General features: G+C 42.7%; 1 protein-coding gene across 1 annotated transcript in view; it reads right to left on the reverse strand.

Annotated features, from left to right (window-relative positions):
* Positions 1 to 21,942, reverse strand: part of LOC136058205 (spindlin-Z-like) — a 147,778-nt gene that overhangs the window by 42,454 nt on the left and 83,382 nt on the right. The window contains exon 2 of the mRNA XM_065751497.1: positions 13,220 to 13,268. Within this exon, the coding sequence (XP_065607569.1) occupies positions 13,220 to 13,268 (49 nt within the window). The remainder of the gene's footprint in view (positions 1 to 13,219; positions 13,269 to 21,942) is intronic.

The raw sequence follows: 21,942 nt of genomic DNA on the forward strand, positions 1-21,942 counted from the left end.
CATACAGGTGAACGCAGTCGCGATGCCCGTAAACACTGGTTATCTGCCTATGCTGCTATGGGAATCCCACATACTATAAAAACAGATAATGGGCCTGCGTACACTTCTAAGGCCACTCGAACTTTCCTCCAAGAATGGGGCATTAAACATATTACAGGCATTCCTCATTCTCCCACTGGACAAGCTATCATTGAGCGTGCTCATCAAACACTGAAATCCATTCTTAATAAACAAAAGAGGGGGAATACGGGGGATACACCACAAGAAAGATTATGTAAAGCTTTGCTTGTGCTGAATTTTTTGAATCGTGATCACACAGATAGAACTCGTGTGGACCATCATTTTGGGGCCTCCCCAATGCTCAAGGAACGGCCAATGGTTAACGTTCGGAATATGGCCACAGGGCATTGGGAAGGTCCCTTACCACTGATAACTTGGGGTCGTGGATATGCTTGTGTTTCCACAGGGACTGGTCCTACATGGCACGATATGTTCGGCCTCATCTCAAGGCAGAAAATAGCATCCAGCCTTTATGATTACTGGGATTGTGTGTTTCTTCTATTTTAGTGGTAGATCGAGTGTGAAGAATTATTGGGCATTATCTAGGTTGTTGTGTGCTTTTTCTGTTTCAGTAGTAGATCAAGTGTAAATAAGACAGGATTTGATGTTGCCAACGCTGGAGTTTATGGAAATAGCACTTTTAATGTGCAGTTATGATGTTATTAGCCCATCAATTAGCCTTTTTTCTAATTTGCAAAGACAAAAACCTGGAAAAGAATCCTAGGCAAAGGGTTGATTTTGTGTTTTAGAATGATCAACTCTCTTTCAATTCGCTAATCAAAATAGTTTTTTATAACCATGCATCATTTGAGACAAAGGCATATGCTAAGAGAGCTAACCTTGATAGTTTATTCTGTTTTGCAAGCAGGTGTTCCACTTGGGCTCCGCATCATGCACTGGCCACGCGGATTCGGTGTACAAATGGAAAAAACTCTGCTGACCCTGAGGAGAGTAGGAGCAGGGGAGAGTCTGTGGTGGATGGGAGAGGAAAAGTGCACCTTGAAGCAGGGGATGCCCTGCTGGCACTACCTATCGCGTCCACCGCTGGCATGTTCCTTTTCTCTCTTCTTTCTGGTGGTTTGCCATTTCTCAAGGGTCAATAGCTAATAATGTGTTTGCTTAGGGAGTTTCTGTTTCTTGCTTATCTAAAATGGATGTCTGCATGTGTGTAAGTGTGTGTATGTTGACTAAAACCCTAACCATCTGTGTTGCTCTGAATACACAATTTGCTTGTTTCTGCTCTTGAGATGTCTTGTCTCTCAGATCCAGGATACCCTGAAACAGCACCACTCAAGCTTCAGCCACAATCACCAAGTTAGGATGTTAGCTGGCAAAGGAAAGCAATACCCCTAGTGATACTCTAGCAGACCTACCCACTGATGTTGATCCCATTTGACATGCAACTTTATATCTTCCAATCAATTACTGGTACACAAAGAATGGGACCCTCAGGGATTCTTTTCCAGGTTGCAGGAACCTAAAGCCATGGGTGAAAGGTGTGTTTGTTCACTTCTTATTAAGTTTAAGAATATTTCTTGTCCTTACGATATGATAACCTTGTCTCTTTCCTTACATTCAGCGTTTTATTAATTGAAGCCTTGATTAAATTGTGATAGCCTAAATGCATTCAGAAATACTGTTACAGAGTGTTATTCATTTGTAGTATGTTAATAGTTTGCTAATAAATAAAAAAGGGGGAATTGTGGGAATACAAAAAGTATATTTAGAGCTGCAGCTGTGGAACAGGATAAACAGCATGAGAAAGGAAGGCTGAGAACCAAGGACACTTCCAGAAGAAGAGGAAAACAAGTTCAAGTAAGCTGAGTGATGGCAGGCCCTAATTGGAGGAAGAGTGCGTGGCTTGGGAAGATTCACAGCCCTGATTGGATCATCGCCTGTATGCACCGTTAAGGACTGTTTTGGGAATATGTTGATATGTAGTTGGGACATTGTTGATATGTAAAGGCGGGTGGGAAAGTTACAAGAGAGAACTTGTGAAAGTATATAAGGGATGTTAAAATCTGTAATAAACGATTTGGATCGTTCGCATCTGAGTCCGTGCCCGAGACACTGCAGCAGCCATCCAATATACCAATGAAAACCAATCTATTATAGATTGGTTGATGGCAGCATGCCGCCTAACATGGCCTAATAAGACCGATGTACCTCTCAATACTGGTTTATGGTCCTCTATTGAGGACCTCCAGACATACATCTGGGAATTAGGTATGAGGGAGGCTATGTATTCAGAAATGATTGAAAGCCCTGATAAGGAAAGATTTACAGCAGGCATGTGAGACCTAATATTGCAGCAGGCCCCCTCCCACCTATATGGGACGTTGGTTTCCATACTAAATCCGTTGGTGGCTTCAGAGGCCATCATAAAACAAGCAGCCCAGTTGGTGGCAGATGTAGGGGAAACAGAGCACATAAGAACCAAGCACAATGTCCGTGTAGTGGAAGACGCTGAGGCCTTTCCAATTAAAACTAAAAAGTCTGCTGCTCCACAGATACCCCGATAAGGTCCCATACAGGTATCCCAAAAGACCATGTTCAATGATCTCATATGGGCCGGGGTTGCATTTGTCAAAATCAATGGGCAACCCAACCATGTTTTGTTACAGCTGTGGAAACAGCTTAAAAATGATCAGAAATTTCAGAGTGCTCCCAGAAAATCGGGAGAACGAATTATACAAGAAACACCACCAACAACCTGGAATCTGGCCGAATTTATAATACCAAACAGAAGGAAAAAACATCCGCAGGTGTCACGGGCTACAGATTTGGATCTGGCAAAGTTCATGGATTAACGAAAACCACTGGTCCCCATATGGCCTCCAGATGTGACCGGAGGCCCTATGTAGAATTAACAATAATTTGGCCTAGGACAAATGTGCAGAAGGTGATGGCTCTAGTGGATACCGGCGCAGAAACGTCAATTATATATGGAGACCCAAAAAAATTTAATGGTAATAGAGTGATGATTGGTGGGTTTGGGGGGCAGACTATTCCAGTCACCCAAACATGGTTGAAATTGGTGGTTGGGCATCTCCCGCCCCGGGAGTATAAAGTGTCAATTGCCCCAATTCCAGAATACATCCTGGGCATAGACATTTTAGGGGGTCTAGCTCTCCAGACAACTGTGGGAGAGTTCAGACTGCGGCAGAGGTACATTAGTATCCTGGCAATACAGACAGTATTGAGGGGCCATGCAAAACATGAGCCCATTTGTTTGCCAAAACCACACCGGATTACTAATGTAAGACAGTATAGATTCCCGGGGGGGTAAGAAGAAATATCAAAGACGGTGCAGGAATTAGAGAAAGTAGGTATTATAAGACCTGCACACAGCCCGCATAATTCCCCCATATGGCCAGTATGGAAGTCAGATGGAACACGGAGAATGACGGTGGATTATAGGGAACTGAATAAGGTCACGCTGCCCATCCGTGCGGCCGTACCCAATATTGCCTCCTTAATGGACACTCTTAGTAGGGAAATCAAAACCTACCATTGTGTCCTGGATTTGGTAAATGCGATTTTTAGAATACCGATTGCCGAGGAATCACAAGATCAATTTGCATTTACGTGGGGAGGCAGGCAGTGGACCTTTCAGGTCCTGCCACAGGGGTAAGTGCACTCACCAACATACTGTCATAATTTGGTGGCACGTGACCTGGCTGATTGGAGAAAACCAATGTGAACCTATACCACTATATTGATGATCTCCTGTTAACATCCGACTCATTGGAAGCAGTAGGGAAGGCGGCAGATTAATTAATTGCCTACCTAAGTGAAAGAGGATGGGCTATCAATCCTCAAAAAGTGCAAAGACCAAAGTGTTACCTAATGCCATCGTAGATAAGGTTCAGGCATTTCCAGTCCCTACAACATCAAAGCAGCTGCAGGAATTTCTAGCTATATTGGGATATTGGCGTTCATTTATACCTCATTTGGCGGAGCTGCTGAGACTTTTATATAGACTTACAAAAATGAGTCAATTATGGGATTGAGGGAGAACAGAACAGGATGCTTTTCAACAGGCAAAACAGGTGGTTAAACAAGCCCAGGCATTGGGTCTATTTGATCCTACCCTCCCAGCTGAGTTAGATGTTCACGTAACTCAAGATGGCTTTGGCTGGGGCCTGTGGCAACGTCAGAGTTCTGTTCGGACTCCCATTGGATTTTGGTCTCAGGTGTGGCATGGAGCAGAGGAAAGATATAGTATGATTAAAAAAACAGTTATTGGCTGCCTATTCCGCATTAGAAGCGGTAGAGCCAATAACCCAAACGGCCGAAGTTATAGTCAAGACTACGTTGTCAATTCAGGGGTGAGTATAAGAGATCTGACCCACCTTCCGAAGACAGGTGTGGCCCAGGCACACACGGTGGCACGATGGGTCGCCTAACTCAATCGGAGGAGTAGTCTCTCTTCTTCACCGTTGAAAGAAGAGCTCCAGAAGATTCTAGGCCCAGTAACGTATCATAGTGATGCACCAAAACAAATTTTGGTTGCTCCACCACGGAAAAGTCCTGTCCAGGAAGGAAAATATCCTATTCCTGAAGACGCCTGGTACACAGATGGGTCCAGCAAGGGCAACCCAAGTAAGTGGAGAGCAGTAGCGTACCATCCTGCCACAGACACAATCTGGTTCGAAGAGGGGGATGGTCAAAGCAGCCAGTGGGCAGAGCTGTGGGCGGTGTGTATGGTTATAACCAAAGAACCTGGTGATGGTATCCTGAATATTTGCACAGATAGTTGGGCTGCGTATCGGGGGCTCACTCTTTGGATCGCACAGTGGGTCACCCAGGATTGGACTATCCACTCCCAACCAATCTGGGGCAAAGATATGTGGTTAGACACATGTTCTGTGTTAAACACAGAACTGTACGTGTCTACCATGTTTCTGGTCATCAACCCCTACAGTCACCAGGAAATGATGAAGCCGACACACTGGCACGAGTTAGATGGGTTGAGAAGTCGCCATCTGAGAATATCGCTCACTGGCTACATCAAAAGCTGCAGCATGCTGGGCAGAAGACCACGTGGGCAGCTGCTAAAGCATGGGGACTGCCCGTACAACTATCGGACATTGCTCAAGCATGCCGAGATTGTGATGCCTGCTCTAAGATAAGACCGAGGTCGTTGCCTGAAACTACAGCCCATCTTGCTAGAGGACACAATCCTCTACAGAAGTGGCAGGTTGATTATATTGGGCCCCTCCCTCAGTCTGAGGGGGCGAGATATGCCCTAACCTGTGTCGACACCGCGAGTGGGCTAATGCAGGCCGATCCAGTACCAAAAGCCAACCAGGCATACACTATAAAGGCACTCACAAGGTTGATGGCTGCCTACGGGACACCGCAAGTCATCGAGAGCGACCAAGGAAGTCATTTCACGGGTGCAGTGATACAACGCTGGGCAGAACAAAATAACATTGAGTGGCGATTCCACCTGCCATATAATCCAACCTACAAGATCATCTAGTCCAACCATCCTCCTATCACCATCCCTACCCACTAAACTACTAAATCAAATCCCTTAGCACCTCATCTAAACGCTTCTTGAACAGCACTAGGGATGGTGCCTCAACCCTAGGCAGGCCATTCCAGTGCCTGACCACTCTTTCAGAGAAAAAATGTTTCCTCAGGTCTAATCTAAATCTTCCCCGGCGCAACTTCTGGCCATTCTCTCTTGTCCTGTCATTAGCTATCAGGGAGAAGAGGCCCACCCCCTCCACACCGCAACCCCCCTTCAGGAAGTGGTAGAGTGCAATAAGGTCTCCACTGAGCCCCCTCTTCTCCAGACTAAACAATCCCAGCTCCTTCAGCTGCTCCTCATAAGACTTGTGCTCCAGACCCCTCACCAGTTTTGTTGCCCTTCTCTGAACACGCTCCAGGGCCTCAATGTCCTTCTTGTAGTGAGGGGCCCAAAACTGAACACAGTACTCGAGGTGCGGCCGTACCAGAGCTGAGTACAGGGGGATGATCACCTCCCTGCTCCTGCTGGCTACACTATTTCTAATACAGGCCAGGATGCTGTTGGCCTTCTTGGCCACCTGGGCACACTGCCGGCTCATGTTAAGCTGAGCATCAACCAACACCCCCAGGTCCTTTTCCTCTCTACATTCTTCAAGACATTCTGCCCCAAGCCTATAGCATTGCATGGGGTTATTGTGGCCAAAGTGCAGGACCCAACACTTGGCCTTATTGAACTTAATCCCATTGAGCTCAGCCCAGCTATTCAGCCTATCCAAATCCCTCTGAAGGGCCTCCCTACCCTCAGGCAGATCGACACATCCTCCCAACTTGGTGTCATCTGCAAACTTACTGAGGGTACACTCAATTCCCTCATCTAGGTCATCAATAAAGATATTAAACAAGATGGGACCCAATACTGACCCTTGGGGGACACCACTCGTAATGGGATGCCAGCTGGACTTAGCTCCATTAACCACTACCCACTGGGCACAGCCCTCTAGCCAGTTCTCCACCCAGAGAAGAGTGAACCTGTCCACACCACAGGCTGCCAGTTTCCCTAGGAGAATAGTGTGGGAGACCGTGTCAAAGGCCTTGCTGAAATCCAGGTAAACTACATCAACAGCCTTTCCCTCATCTACCAGTCTGGTCTCCCAGTCATAGAAGGAGATGAGTTTAGACAAGCATGACCTGCGCTTTGTGAACCCATGCTGGCTGGGTCTGATCATAGAAAGCTACCAGGTTGGTCCATCATGATTTCCCCTTGGTGATTCCATATTGTCTACTCCTAATAACCTTATTCTCTTCCAATTGCTTGGAGAACATATCCAGAGTAAGTTGTTCCATCACCTTCTCAGGGACAGAGGTGAGGATGCCTGGTCTGTAGTTTTCCAGGTCCTCCATCTTGCCCTTTTTGAAGACTGGAGTAACATTGGCTTTCCTGCAGTCTTCAGGCATCTCTCCTCTTCTCCATGACCTTTCACAACTGATAAAGTGATTTGTCAGTCATTTCTGCCAGCTCCCTCAGTATTTGTGGGTGCATCCTGTCAGGGCCAATGGATTTGTGTGTGTTGATTTTGGCTAGATGCTCTCTGGTCAGATCCTCCTCAATCAACAGGATGTCTTCTTTTTCCCAGACTCTCTCTCTTACCTTCAGGGTCTGGTATTCCTGAGAGCATTGAAGACTGAAACAAAGAAGGCATTCAGAATCTCCACCTTCTCAGTGCTCTCTGTTACCAGGGCACCCACCTCACTTAGTAAGGAACACACATTTTCCCTAGTCTTCCTTTTACTATTGACACACATCAAAACATTTTTTATTATCTTTGCAAGCTTTAATTAAGTGGGTATTAGCCTTTCTTGTTGCATCCCTACAGACCCTGACAACATTCCTATATTCTTCCCAGTTGGATAGTCCCTTTTTCCACATTTCATGGACCTTCTTCTTTCCTTTTCGTTTATCCATGAGTTCCCTGCTCATCTATGCAGGCCTCCTGCCACCTTTCCTCAATTTCTTTCTCTTAGGAATGCACAGATCTTGAGCTCAGAGGAAGCGACCTGTGCGACCTGGTGTAGGGAGCCTGCTTTGGCAGGGCGGTTGGACTTGATGATCTCTAGAAGTCCCTTCCAACCCCTATGATTCTATGATGCACTTTAGGAAAACAGAGGGTGCAGATATCTGTAGAGGGATGCAAGAAGATTTCAGCTGGGCTACTGGCAGTGTTATCTTTCCGAGTCCTCACAAGATCCTATGGGAAAACAGTTTTTTCCATACAGTTTCCTAAAATGACCCTGGCCCTTCTCTGTCACAAGGAACTCCATCTCCTTTCCAAATTGAATTTAAATCTCTGGTAATCAATCCAGCCAGCTTACTCCTCAAAACACTTTTACCCTATCTGCTCAGTCACATGATAGAGAAAGTTTACAATCAGACTTTAATCCAGAATATGCACATTTTCCAGGAACACTCAACATCTAAGAAAGCTTGTGTTCCCTCTTTGTTAGTTGGTGGAAACATAGAAGTTATTTTACTGATCACATCCATAAGGATCTTATGATGTCCATCTTGCCATTTTATTCCTAAGAACTGGATCACCTGTGCAGATCCCTTGATCTTAGTTTTATGACAAAACCAACTTTCAGAAGGATCTTGATTATTTTCTTCCCTTACTCAAAAATTTGAGTCACACAACGATGCCATCAATGTATTTGCCCATGGCAAACAGTAGGTCTGTGTTTCCAACCATGGGGCAGTAGGACTAGATGTCCCTCCAAATGTAATTGTGGCATACCACTGGGCTGCCTTTGACTCCAGGTCATATTCAACTTCTAGCATATCCAAGGATGCAAGGAGCCTCTGGCCAGTCACAATGGATTACTTTTGCCACTCATTCCCAGTTAGGCTCACTTGGGCTCCAATACAGTTAGCTTTTGGGATTCCCCCATCACTCCAGAAATATAGATGAGTTTTGTCCCTTTATAACTTGATGACAGTAGGGTACACTGTGCACTAGAGTCCACTAGATTCTTATATTCCTGTGGTACTGATGTGACAGGTTATTGAATCCACACAGTTCAATATAACAGATTGTCTCTTCACCTGGATGAAGGCAGAGCCCTTCTAGTCCTGGTTACCATATTTGTTACTCACTTCTCATGAATGCCAACCAAAATGTTATTAAATTCAGAAAAAAGATCAAAATATCTATTCTGTTTAGAGAACTACTCACTGGAAACTGGAGCGGTCATTTTCTTGGAGTAACCCTTTTTTGTGAGGGTTCATCTCATGTATCCATTCCTCAAAGGTTGAAGTAGTTTTTCCATCCCATTTCCTCTTATCCTCCCTGTGGTCATGCGAGTAAAACCACAGGGTGGTATGTGGTGTGTACCCACCATGTCTTCTCTCTTTAACAAAAAAAATACTTCAGGGAGGTGGTGAAGTCACCTACCCTAGAGGTGTTCAGAGGACATTTGGATATTGTGTTGAGGGGCATGGTTTAGTTGATAACCCATTGGTGATGGGTAGATGGTTGGACTGGGTGATCCTGTGTGTCTTTTCCAATCTTAGTGATTCTATGATTCTGGTAGCTGAGATGCTTGACCATACTAGTGTGGAGTAAGGCCTATTGTCTTTGGACAATAGGCTAGAACTCACAGGACATTTTCTCCAGAGCTGAAATGGCCTGTAGGGAGGAAGAGAGACTTCCTTTCTATTGTTGGTGTTGGTAAGCCAATTCATGTACCGTTCGTTCTCCATCTTTCCAGATCATTACTGCCAAAAAGTTGGCATATGATGGTGCATTCTGTACAAACTTCCACTATGTGGATTGCATGCACTTGATATCTGAATTTGGGGATAATTTATCATTATTCAGGTCAACATTATACACCACCTCCATCACAGCTAATTTCCTCATATACTGGATATCTCTTACCATGGTGATCCACTTGCCCTGCTGACATATCTTCCTTGTTGGGATACCTTTCCTTAACAGCTAACAGGAGTCACAGAATCACAGGGGTTGGAAGGGACCTCTAGAGATCATAGAGTCCAACCCCCTGCCAAAGCAGACTCCCTATAACAGGTTGTACAGGTAGGCATCCAGGCGGGTCTTGAATATCTCCAGAGAAGGAGACTCCACAACCTATCTGGGCAGCCGGTTCCAGTGCTCCGTCATCCTCACTGTAAAGAAGTTCTTGCACACATTCGTGCAGAGCCTCCTATGCTGCAGTTTCTGGCCATTTCCCCACACACAGTCACATTCAGGTGGAAAGAGATTTTCCATTTTTTGCAATTGCTTTGTCAGTGTCCCATTCCCTAGGGAGGATCTCAGTTGTCTGGCTTCCATGACCACTAAATCCAGTCTATAGGTCCTATTATTGCAGCATCAGAGCAGCCAGGTGACAATGTGCTCATCTGGACAGTGGTTGAATTCTTTCCACGCATTTCATACCTCACCTAGGGATAGGCATCAAGTGGTTACTTTATAATCTCTGCTTCTTCCTCCTGTTCTCATGATGGCCCTGCTATGGAGTAGCCTTCTTCATCCTCTTCTTCAGTCCTTACTAAATGAGTGGACATTCATGTCCATTATTTCTGCTTGTGGACAGAGGTAATGAATACTGGCATGGGTTGGTTCTCTGGTTCAGCCAGAGGGCCTGTTGCAGGGTTTGGGTCAGATCCAGAGGCATTTTCTTGCTTTTGAGGGTGCTGAATAATCTTGAATAGTGTTTGACAGGTGCAGGCTAGACTCCAGCACAGTGCAACAAGCTGTAACTCTGGCATCACCAGAATCAGACCATACCTTTTCAAAACATTCTGCACTTGTTCAGGGGTGAGTTCCAAACCCATCAGAGGTGACAATTGTGACCTGCCAATATTTTCCCATATACCTTGCCACCCACAACCATCCTGTCTCAGGGTAGATCTCTTTGTGGTATTTTTTAATAGTTCCTTAAACATAAAACTGGAAACAAATGCAGAAGACACAGCAATAGGATCATGCTAGTTTGAACATTCCAGGTATATTCAAAATGTTCAAAACATATTTTAAATTGCCTGGAGTAAAGACTGTACTTGTTAAGAGCTTCTACCATAAGGTTTATGAAGTGTGAGAATGATGTCATTACTGAGTAGAAATACCAAATTAAATTAATGGTTGGTATAACGTGTACACTATATATAAACTGGCAAAACCATAAATAAGCTTAGGCAAACCTCCAGAGATCATAAACAACCCAAAAAGGAGTTAAGAAAAACAACTTTGAAAGCAAACAAAGCATATTGTGAACAAAATGGTCAACATTGTGACCAGCAGCTATTAAAGCTACTATAACACTTCCAACAATTTTTTTTAACATGCTCTGGTCAGACTTGTCACTATCTCAGTCCTTTGAGCCCCACATTGGACACCACAAGAATTGTGGTTTAACCTGGAAGGCAGCTAAGTACTACATAGTCTTTCACTCACTCCCACCCTCCCAGTGAGATGGAGAATAAAAAATAAAGTAGAAATCATAGACTGAAGTTAAAACTGTTTACTAAGAAAGAAAAGGAAGAGAGAAATATCAGTAATTATAAAAATAGTATATATACATATTTACAGAAGAAGCACACAATGCAATTGCTCACTGCCTGTTGACCCATGCCCAGACAGTCCTTGAGTAGCAGCTGACCCTCAGCCAACTCCTGTCAGTTTTATAGTTTTTCACATGATGTCATATGGTATGGAATATCCCTGTCCTGGTTCTCTGACCTCTCAGCTTGTTGTGCAATCCCAGACCATTCACTGGCAGGACAATACAAGAAGCTTAAAAGTTGCAATCTCCTTGGTAATAATTAAAACATCTGTGTTTTATTAACATTGTTTCTCTCCTAAACCCAAAACATAGCATCGTACCATACACTATGAAGAAAATCAACTCTGTCCCAGCTGAATCCAGGACAGCTTCACATTCATCACTACCCATTGACACTGACAGAGCACTCAAAAGAACAGCCCTTCTGAAGCTTACCTATAACCATAGGAACCCCTCCCCAAAGGGTAACTGGTTAACTAACATTTTAGTTAAGAAGAGTTCTGATAATACACATAGCTCATTTTATCACTTCTTCAGTTCCCCTATTCCATCCAGTTAACTTCTCCCTCCCCTGTGAACTTTCTGAACCTGGTTTAGAATCTCCCCTATGATCTTCAAACATCAATAGACTTATTCCTCTTTTTCCTTTAAATGAGGAATATCTAAGTCATCATAACTAAATCAATGACAGTGTATGCATTAATAATTCATGATTAGCTGTAACAACTCAGAGTAGCGTCAGCATACATTTTTTATATAGTCATTCATATCGCACTCATTTACTATAAATATGCCTATAATACTACTTACTGTTACTTGTTCATTTAAAAAATGTAAGCATTGAATACCAAATATAAACAACTATAGTAGTCTCTGTCATTCTCAGAGAAGTCAGTGAGCAGCAAACAGTATGTCATCTTGGTTTGCTACAAAATAAAACCTTAATCGAACAATTCTAAAACAATTAGACTAGGCTAAATTAACAAAGCTCAATTGGGTGCTTAAATATCTCAAAATCATGTGACTTAGGATCACAGCTCAACATGTCCCATAAAAGCCTTTATGCTAACAAATATAAAACCTATTTTGCTATTTGAATAAGTGTATATCATCAAAACAATAAAAACAAATCTAGCCACCCTCAAGTACAAAAGGCAACCCACCTCTGATAGTCTTCCCATCATACACTCCTTTCTCTGAGCGGTTGAAAAAGAACAAGAGAAATTAAGTTTTAACCAAGTCTACCTGTCTCTAAACAAATACATGTTTATCTTTGCCTTGTAAGGAGATAGAAAAGAATGAATAATGAAGAGCCGATGAAGGAATTAATTTTACATCAGGTATTATGTCTGGGAAATTTAATACTAATTCCTATATGTTAATCATAGAAGATATTCCTGCCAGACAAATTACTTTGGATTGATGCATGTTGTATACCACCACTATAGGAATTAATACTTAAAATATAACTAGTAGCACCTTAATGTCTTATCCTTCCCCAGCTTATTTTTTAGAGTTCTCCTACTAGACATGCAGCATCTAGCTGTTAGAAACAAAGTTCAAACATGTCCAAGCTATTGCCTGACTTTTCATGTTTACTCATCAACATTTAGCTGCTAGTATTTCAGAACATAGTAGTGAAAATACATGCCATGAATGTCTATGAATGTCTAAGATGATAAAGTATCCTTCACATACAAATAGCAGCCTGATATAAGAAGTGCTTCAGATTGTTCTTTATTAAAAAAAGTGAAAAAATCATTTTCAAAAAATAAAGCTGTAATGAATCCTAGAGTACATGTGCTCAATTTCCAGCTTGCAATCTTGTCTCTGAATTCTAGAGTAAATTACAGAATTGTATTCCCAGGATAATTTCTCTCAGAGTAACATTCAAAAGGATATTTAGAACTCCATCAATGGTGCATTCTTCCCTACTGCCCTCCTGAGAGAATTAAAATCTGACTATACACATACACTAGCTGAATACTACTCCACATAGTTGGCAAGAGCAAAGTGACTGGAACAATTCAGATAAGAGATTTCTAGAATTGTAATTTCAGTTATTGAGAACTATACCTAAGTAAAAATATTAGCAACTTACTTGTGGGAAGTTCTTTTCTTCATCATGCTGGCAGAGACTCTTGCATGACCTACAATATAAGAGATGGAATAATTGAAAAATAAGATGTGTTTATATACAATATCAAAAAGATATCTTACAGAAAAATTCTCCTTTTGAAATCAAAATGTGAAATATTTAGACACTTCATGTTGGAATTGATCAATGAACTCCTAGAATGGAAGAAAGCCCTGAGGAGATAGCTTCACCGAGTACAAAGTCCTTGACTAAGCGAGGAAGTAGGGAGTGACTGACAGCCAAGTATTATAAAAAGTTGAGCTTAACACAAAGGAGATGGGTCTTTGTTCTAGATACGTGGCTACAACAGTTAAGGGAATCATTTGATCAGTTGGCCATGTAACTGTCCACAGTTTAATTAAGACAAATAAATTTAGGCAAATACATGAAATACATGTCTTCCTGAGTTAGCCAAACCAGAATGTTTGTGTTTATTTGTGGCTCAGCCAAACTAAGTATAAAAACTCAGTATAAAGTAAACAGTATAAAAACTGTACACTGAACAGAAAGAACTTTGAAGACACTAACAGACTTCAGTCAATTTAAACCCATGTTTTCTTTCCCAGCAATTGGAGAGAGTTGGTGCCATGATGGAGACCAGCAATGAGAATCATATTTGTATTATGATTGCGACTGCTATATTCTGCAAAGCATAGTTTGTACTTGTACTGTTATTGAAGTAAATTGCTGTCTCATTCTGCTAAATCAAAGTCCTTTGTGTGTTGGGGACGTAAAGGCCCCTGTCTAAAGAACAATCCTGGGATGGAACAAAGTACTCTGACAATTTTAAGGGAAGTTGTTTTGTAGAGAGAGCTGACCTCAGTAATTGAGCTTGTTTTGCAAGCAGGTATTCCACTTGGGCTCTGTATCATGTGTTGGCCATGTGGGTACAGCGTGCAAGAGGAAAAAACCCTACAGACCCTGGGAAGAAAAAAAGCAGGAGGAAGGCTGTGGTGGGAGAAAGGAAAAGTGCACTTTGAAGCGGGGGACACTCTGCTGATATTACATATAAAATCCACTGCTGGCATGTTCCTTCTTCCTCTCCTTGGCATTTTGTCCATCTCTCAGGAGTCAGTAATAGCATGCTTGCTTAAGGAACTTCTACTTGCCACTTACTGGGATTATCTACAGTGGATGCCTGTGTGAGTGTGTGTATGCTGAATAAAACTCACAACTCTGTGTTGTTCTGAGTGAGTAGTTTGCTTGTCTCTGCTCCTGAGACATCCTATCTCTCAGATCCAAACATGCCCTGAAATACTGTGTAATGACAAATAATTTAAAAAAAGTAAAGTTGGCATTCTGGTTTAGTTAGGATATAATTTTCTTCCTAGTAGTTAATGTGGCGCTGGGGTTTGGATTAGAATGAAAATAGTGCTGATAACACACCAGTGTTTTAGCTGAGCAAAGCAGCACTTACACTGAATTGATGGCTTTTCTGTTTATCACACTTAAGATCCAGCTAGGGAAGGAGGGGGAAAGTGAGCAAGCTACTCTGTGGTACTTAGCTGCCTACTGGGATTGAGTGATAACAGTTGGCCTTAAACAATAAGTCTCTACATATGGATCATCTAAAAGAACCTGGTCAGGGAGTGTTGAACATGTATGCACATTTATAACTTCAGTGTCTATCAATAAAATAAATACACCTAGTATATCTTTAGAAACATGTTCAGAGTGTTGTCTTCAAATGCTTAAATTTACACTTATGGAAAAATACAATTGAGTTCCGCTACAGATCCAAGTAAATTCTTTAATGTTCTGAACATATGCCAAGCATAGCTTTGGCATATGCATTTTGAAAATTAACTTTCATAACAGTAGTAATGCCACATGAGTCAATCACTGAAAATGCCACTAATCTTAAAATTTTTCATGAATATTTTAATCCTTGGATTTTCAGATGGAGAAATAAAGAGGACATATATCAAGTGACAGAAATGCCAGAATTAAAATAAGACTATACTTTATGCTTTCAACACTCAAACTTGTACTGAATCCATGGAAAGATAAAATTCCAGCTGCCATTAAAAATGGAGATTCAAATTTTCAAAAATTAGATTTGTCTGAAACTGATGAGGAATTTGTTGACTCTAACGCTAGAGAATTCCCTGTTTGGTGAGCTTCCAAAGATTCACCTTCCTTGCAACCCACTGAGTAGGATGAGACAAGGCCCTTTATGCTAATAGCTAGAGTAAGGATTCTATTTGTAATTTTAGACTATTAAAATACCAAGTAAATAGAACTTTCCTTTTCACACTTATAAGAACTATTATAATATCTTTTATTTCCTAGCTAATAAGTGTGACTAGAAACCCAAATGACTTTAGGAGTGGACTGCAACTAAATGTACATTGTCATCAAATCAATAGCCAGCTCATAGGTAAATGAGGAAAAAAATTAGAAGATATATATCTTAAAAAAAAAAACAATTTTCAAAAAGTAAAGGAAGAGCATCATCAGAACATGAACACAGATTTCATGTTTTCCATTTGTGGTTCATGAGTATGATTTAACTAAATTAGTTCAAGTAGTTAAAACTATATAGAAAAATCATATATTCAGCAGTGATTCAACACAAAATTGTTTTCCGTCCTCTGCTCAGAATTGTTTTCCGTCCTCCCTATTGCTCAGTTTCTTCTGTCAGTAGCTTAAGATAGTTCCCAGTTATGACATTTAGATTATTAGTGTGAATAGAGCCTACTTACAAGAAGAGATGATAACAAGGTACATGAAAAACATACCCATACTAGTACTAATGATATATTTTGGTAATAATTCACATTTGTGTTTTGTATTTCCTTGTACTCAGACAATACAAACTCCTTTTAAAAACATCTTCACTTAAACTACTGAACCATGTAATGCTTCACATAGCTAGACATCCTCTGAAATTGCAACAGTTCACTGAACAATTTCCCTCCCCTATAGCAACTATAAATAGGGAGATGGAACAACATGAAATCCTTACATTTAACATCTTTTATTTTTATCCTTACAGAGTAAGGACAAAATAGAAATTACCCAATGCATCTATGTGCCTGAATCTATCTCTATTCAACTGAATTACCTCATCAATATAGTTTTTCTACTGTAAATGGAAAAAACCAATAACTCTATAGACTACTTGTAGGGTCCAAGTTCAAAAGCATCCAGATAGTTCTTGAAATTACATCTAAACTTAAAGGGAGAGGGAAACATTTAAGATGTTAACAGATTGTGGGGTTTCTTCCCCCACTCTGAAAAGCATTTTCATTACTGCTAACAAAGTATAGTCAAGCAATAATTCTTGCAAGTGAGGATTTTGAAATCAAAACAAGTCTAACAATAAAAAAAGCTGGGAGGAATGGCTGACATGCCAGAAGGCTGTGCTACCATTCAGTGAGACCTGGACAGGCTGGAGAGTTGGGCAGAAAGAAACCAGACGAGGTTTAACAAAAGCAAGTGTAGAGTCTTACACCTAGGGAGGAATAACCGCATGCACCGGTAGAGGTTGGGGGGGTGACCTGCTTGAGAGGAGCTCTGAGGAGAGGGACAGGGGTGTCCTGGTGAATGACAGGCTGGCCGTGAGCCAGCAGTGAGCCCTGGTGGCCAAGAAGGCCAATAGTATCCTGGGGTGCATTAAAAAGAGCGTGGCCAGCAGGTCGAGAGAGGTGATCCTCCCCCTCTACTCTACCCTGGTGAGGCCTCACCTGGAGTATTGAGTCCAGTTCTGGGCTCCCGGGTACAAAGAAGTCAGGGATCTCCTCAAAAGAGTTCAGTGGAGGGAAACAAAGATGATAAAGGATGTGGAAACCTGACGAGGAGAGGCTGAGAGACCTGGGTCTGTTCAGTCTTGAGAAAAGAAGACTCAGAGGGGATCTGATCCACGCTTATAAATATAGGTTCATAAGGATGGAAAGGACCTACAAGATCATCTAGTCCAACCATCCTCCTATCACCATCCCTACCCACTAAACTACTAAATCAAATCCCTTAGCACCTCATCTAAACGCTTCTTGAACAGCGCTAGGGATGGTGCCTCAACCACCTCCCTAGGCAGGCCATTCCAGTGCCTGACCACTCTTTCAGAGAAAAAATGTTTCCTCAGGTCTAATCTAAATCTTCCCCGGCGCAACTTCAGGCCATTCCCTCTCATCCTGTCATTAGCTATCAGGGAGAAGAGGCCCACCCCCTCCACACCACAACCTCCCTTCAGGAAGTGGTAGAGTGCAATAAGGTCTCCTCTGAGCCTCCTCTTCTCCAGACTAAACAATCCCAGCTCCCTCAGCCGCTCCTCATAAGACTTGTGCTCCAGACCCCTCACCAGTTTTGTTGCCCTTCTCTGAACATGCTCCAGGGCCTCAGTGTCCTTCTTGTAGTGAGGGGCCCAAAACTGAACACAGTACTCGAGGTGCAGCCGCACCAGAGCTGAGTACAGGGGGATGATCACCTCCCTGCTCCTGCTGGCTACACTATTTCTAATACAGGCCAGGGTGCTGTTGGCCTTCTTGGCCACCTGGGCACACTGCCGGCTCATGTTAAGCCGAGCATCAACCAACACCCCCAGGTCCTTTTCCTCTCTGCATTCTTCAAGCCATTCTACCCCAAGCCTACAACATTGCATGGGGTTATTGTTGCCAAAGTGCAGGACTCTGTGGGGTAAATAACTCCCAAGGATAGTACACTGCCAAAAAAAAAAAAAGTATAGATGATAGCATATTTTGAGTAGTTCTATATAGATAGGATACAAATAATACAAAAGATGGCTCACCTTCAGGATGACAAGGCTCACAGGGGACTCCACATGGGAGGGATCTCCAAGAAGAGATCCTTTCCAGGTGGTGGCCAGCCCTTAAATGGGGGTTTGGGAGAGGTGGAGCCAGGCTCCACCCCTTCCACTCACACAGGTATATCACCTTCACCTGTGCCCCCATGGATGACTTGGTGCTCACCTCAGGTGACCAATCAGTGGTTCAGGCTGTGATTCAGCAGTTCCCATACAGACACGGCACTTGGTCTTACTGAACCTCATCCCATTGAGCTCAGCCCAGCTATTCAGCCTATCCAAATCCCTCTGAAGGGCCTCCCTACCCTCAGGCAGTTTGACACATCCTCCCAACTTGGTGTCATCTGCAAACTTACTGAGGGTACACTCAATCCCCTCATCTAGGTCATCAATAAAGGTATTAAACAAGATGGGCTCCAAAAGTGACCCTTGGGGGACACCACTTGTAGCAGGATGCCAGCTGGACTTAACTCCATTAATCGCTACCCTCTGGGCACGGCCCTCTAGCCAGTTCTCCACCCAGAGAAGAGTGAACCTGTCCACACCACGGGCTGCCAGTTTCCTCTGGAGAATACTGTGGGAGACCGTGTCAAAGGCCTTGCTGAAGTCCAGGTAGACTACATCAACGGCCTTTCCCTCATCTACTCATCTACCAGTCTGGTCACCCAGTCATAGAAGGAGATGAGGTTGGACAAGCACGACCTGCCCTTTGCGAACCCGTGCTGGCTGGGTCTGATCCCCTGGTTGCCATGCACGTGTCGTGTGATCTCCCTCAAGATCATCTGTTCCATAATTTTCCCTGATCCCGAGGTCAGGCTGACAGGCCTGTAGTCCCCCGGGTCTTCCTTATGGCCTTTCTTGTAGATGGGAGTCACATCGGCAAGCCTCCAATCTTTTGGGACCTCTCCAGATAACCAGGAATGCTGATAGATGGCAGATAGTGGCTTGGCAATCACCTCTGCCAGCTCCCTCAGCACCCTTGGGTGGATCCCATCTGGTCCCATGGACTTGTGGCAGTTCAGATGGAGGAGTAGATCTCTGACCGTTATCTCTGGCCGATATCTAAGGAGTGGGAGGCCAAGGGACGAGGCTGAACTCTTCTCAGCAGTGTATGGTGATAGGAGAAGGGGAAATGGCCACAAACTGAGGCATAGGAAGTTCTGCACAAATGTGTGTGGGAACACCTTGAACAGGCTGCCCGGAGAGGTCTTGGAGTCTCCTTCTCTGGAGACGTTCAAGACCCACCTGGATGCCTACCTGTGCAACCTGGTTTAGGGAGCCTGCTTTGGCAGGGGGCTGGACTCAATGATCTCTAGAGGTCCCTTCCAATGTCTACAATTCTGTGATTCTGTGAATTCTAATGATAAAGCATTAAAAACAAAGTGCTTGCACAGTTCAAGTATGTGAGAGTTAAAATTGTGTTTATTTTTTCCCAGCCTCACATACCAGCTAGAGTATGCTTGGATAAACAGATAAGCAGATAGGTAGAGGCTCAACTGTAAAGATTAGGGAAATGAATGAGACGGACATGATAAACAAGAGGTAGCAAATTATGAGAGAGAGACCAAATGTTGGTGGAATCAGGCTGTAAATACCATAGCAAGCGTTGGATAGATTGTGAACTTGGAATACTCAGTCAATGGGGAAATGGGAGGAATTCTTGGCATTGGGGGATGGGGAATATAAAGCTTTGACATGTTTTTGATTGTGCGCTCCTGCTTACAGGACATCTGCCATTGCAATCATGAATTAAAACTTTTTCACAAGAGATCCAGTCTCCAAAAAATCATTTGAGTTATTTCTGACAAAGTACGTGTAAAAAATCTTGATTTAGCAGTTGTATCGGTGTATTAGTTAAACATACAATAAACCAAATATCCCTGCCTGATCTCCTTTCAGTAACAGGAAAACTAAAATGATGTAAGGGTAAAATGGCATTAGCATACCAGAGCTGTCTCAAACTGCTTTTTATCCCATTCATTATAAAAAGTGCCTAAAATAAAGTAATGCTTTTAAATGCTAGCAAAGATAATTAGTAATATTAAAAAATATGAAAGTTTATATACCTCAAAAAACTAGTTTCATACTTGAAAACCATACTCTAAATAGTGTTCTTATCCTCAAAATTGCATCAATTATTTGTACATATTCCTATCTGTTTAACAGAAGCATGTGAAAGACTATTTCCCTAATAGATGCTTACGCTAAAGTACAGAGATAGCACAAAAAGGCAGTATGTTCCAACATTAACAATTAGACAAATAATTAGTTGTGCACCATATAAGTGCCATCCATCAGTGATAAAAACATGGTGAACCACCACTGCCACACAAAGGAATAGTTATAGACCAAAAAAAGTACCTTCATTATTTTCACCTCTTTATTTGTGAAATGTTGTCTAACCCATGCAATTTGCATGAAAATGGCTGCAAGCTCTATTCCTTCAAAGCTCATTATAAGAGATTCACAATAACGATATTTAGAAGTGTTGCTCTATTTTTCTATTCCCCTTGTGGTGGCTTAAAATCAATGGGCAGCTGAGTTCCTCTATGCTACTCTTTGACTTGGCACTCCAAATAGGAACAGGGAGAGAAAATATGATTAAAAAAAAACTTCATGGGATAAGTACAGGGAGAACACTCCCCAATTACCGTCATGAGCAAAACAGACTCAGCATAGGGAGATAAATGTAATTTATTGCCTAGTGATAACAGACTAGAGCAGTATGAACTAAAAGCAAACTAAAAGCACTAAAAACATCTTCACTCCCATCCACACTCTTCTACCACCTCCCAGTAGCCAAAGGGAATGGGGAGGTTGCAGTCAGTTCAAAATACTACGTCTCTACCGCTCTGTGAAAGACAACAATTGTTTGTTCGCATGTCTCAAAATTTGCATTCTGAAGCATTTTTTGCCATAAGACTCTGGCTTAGGAGGTGAGTGGTGGGTGTCACACAGCAACACTTTGTGGACAGTTTTACATTTGAAAGCACTTCTTTGGAGCCTTTGAAAGAGAGTGCTCAGGAGTGTTTACTGGCAGAAGATCTGGCCGGTGACTAAATAACTGGTACAGGAGATTGGGGGATGATACTATTGTATCCTGTGAAGACAAGATATAATTTGGCATTTCCCTGCTCCCTCTTATCTGCTGGCAAGACCCGGAAAATGGGAACTGTCAACGGTTTGCGGGCGGTTTGACCCGGTACCGTGACAATTGAGGCAGGGGTCCCACACCCCGGGGAAGGGGAAAAGGGAAAAAAGGAGAAGGGAGATGGGCCTAGGAACAAAACAGCGGCAATGATCTGAGGAGGAAAGCTAATTTACTAAATAAAATATCAGAAAGCAAAATAACACAATATAATACAATATAACTGGAATTGAGGCTAATGAATCAAATAAAATGAGCAAGAGAGAGAGTGTGTCCAATAAACCGAAGGCCTTATGCTAACGCTGAAGGCAGACGGCTGCAACAAACACCCACTGTTGAGCTCAACTCCGAAGGGAAGAGAGACGGTCCCATGACCGCAGACAGTTTTTATCTTTCCCTCTGAGCGGAAACACGTAAAAATGCAAAACATTGCACAGTCCTCTGGGGAATGTAGTTCTTTTCTTCTGAGACAGGCATATCCATAACTATCGACGATCCACAGAGCTGGAGCATTAACTCTTCAACTCCCAATACACCACATGATGTCATGATGTGGAATATCAACAACACAACAAAAACCACAAAACCATGAAAAGGAGTTCCTGTGGAGATCCAAAAACCAGGAGCTGCCTCTCCAAAAAGAGCTGACTTGACCACCTTGGACTTATAAATAAGTTTGTACCTTTGTTAAGAATAAAGAGAAAAGAAGCCGTCGTCTACAGAACAACACAACCTCCAACAACCCATCGCTACTGGAGATTAGCTTCTGAACTA

The sequence above is a fragment of the Cyrtonyx montezumae genome, unplaced genomic scaffold, assembly GCF_038088225.1.
Source record: "Cyrtonyx montezumae isolate F1298 unplaced genomic scaffold, pur_monq_1.0 scaffold_72, whole genome shotgun sequence".
NCBI lineage: Eukaryota > Metazoa > Chordata > Aves > Galliformes > Odontophoridae > Cyrtonyx > Cyrtonyx montezumae.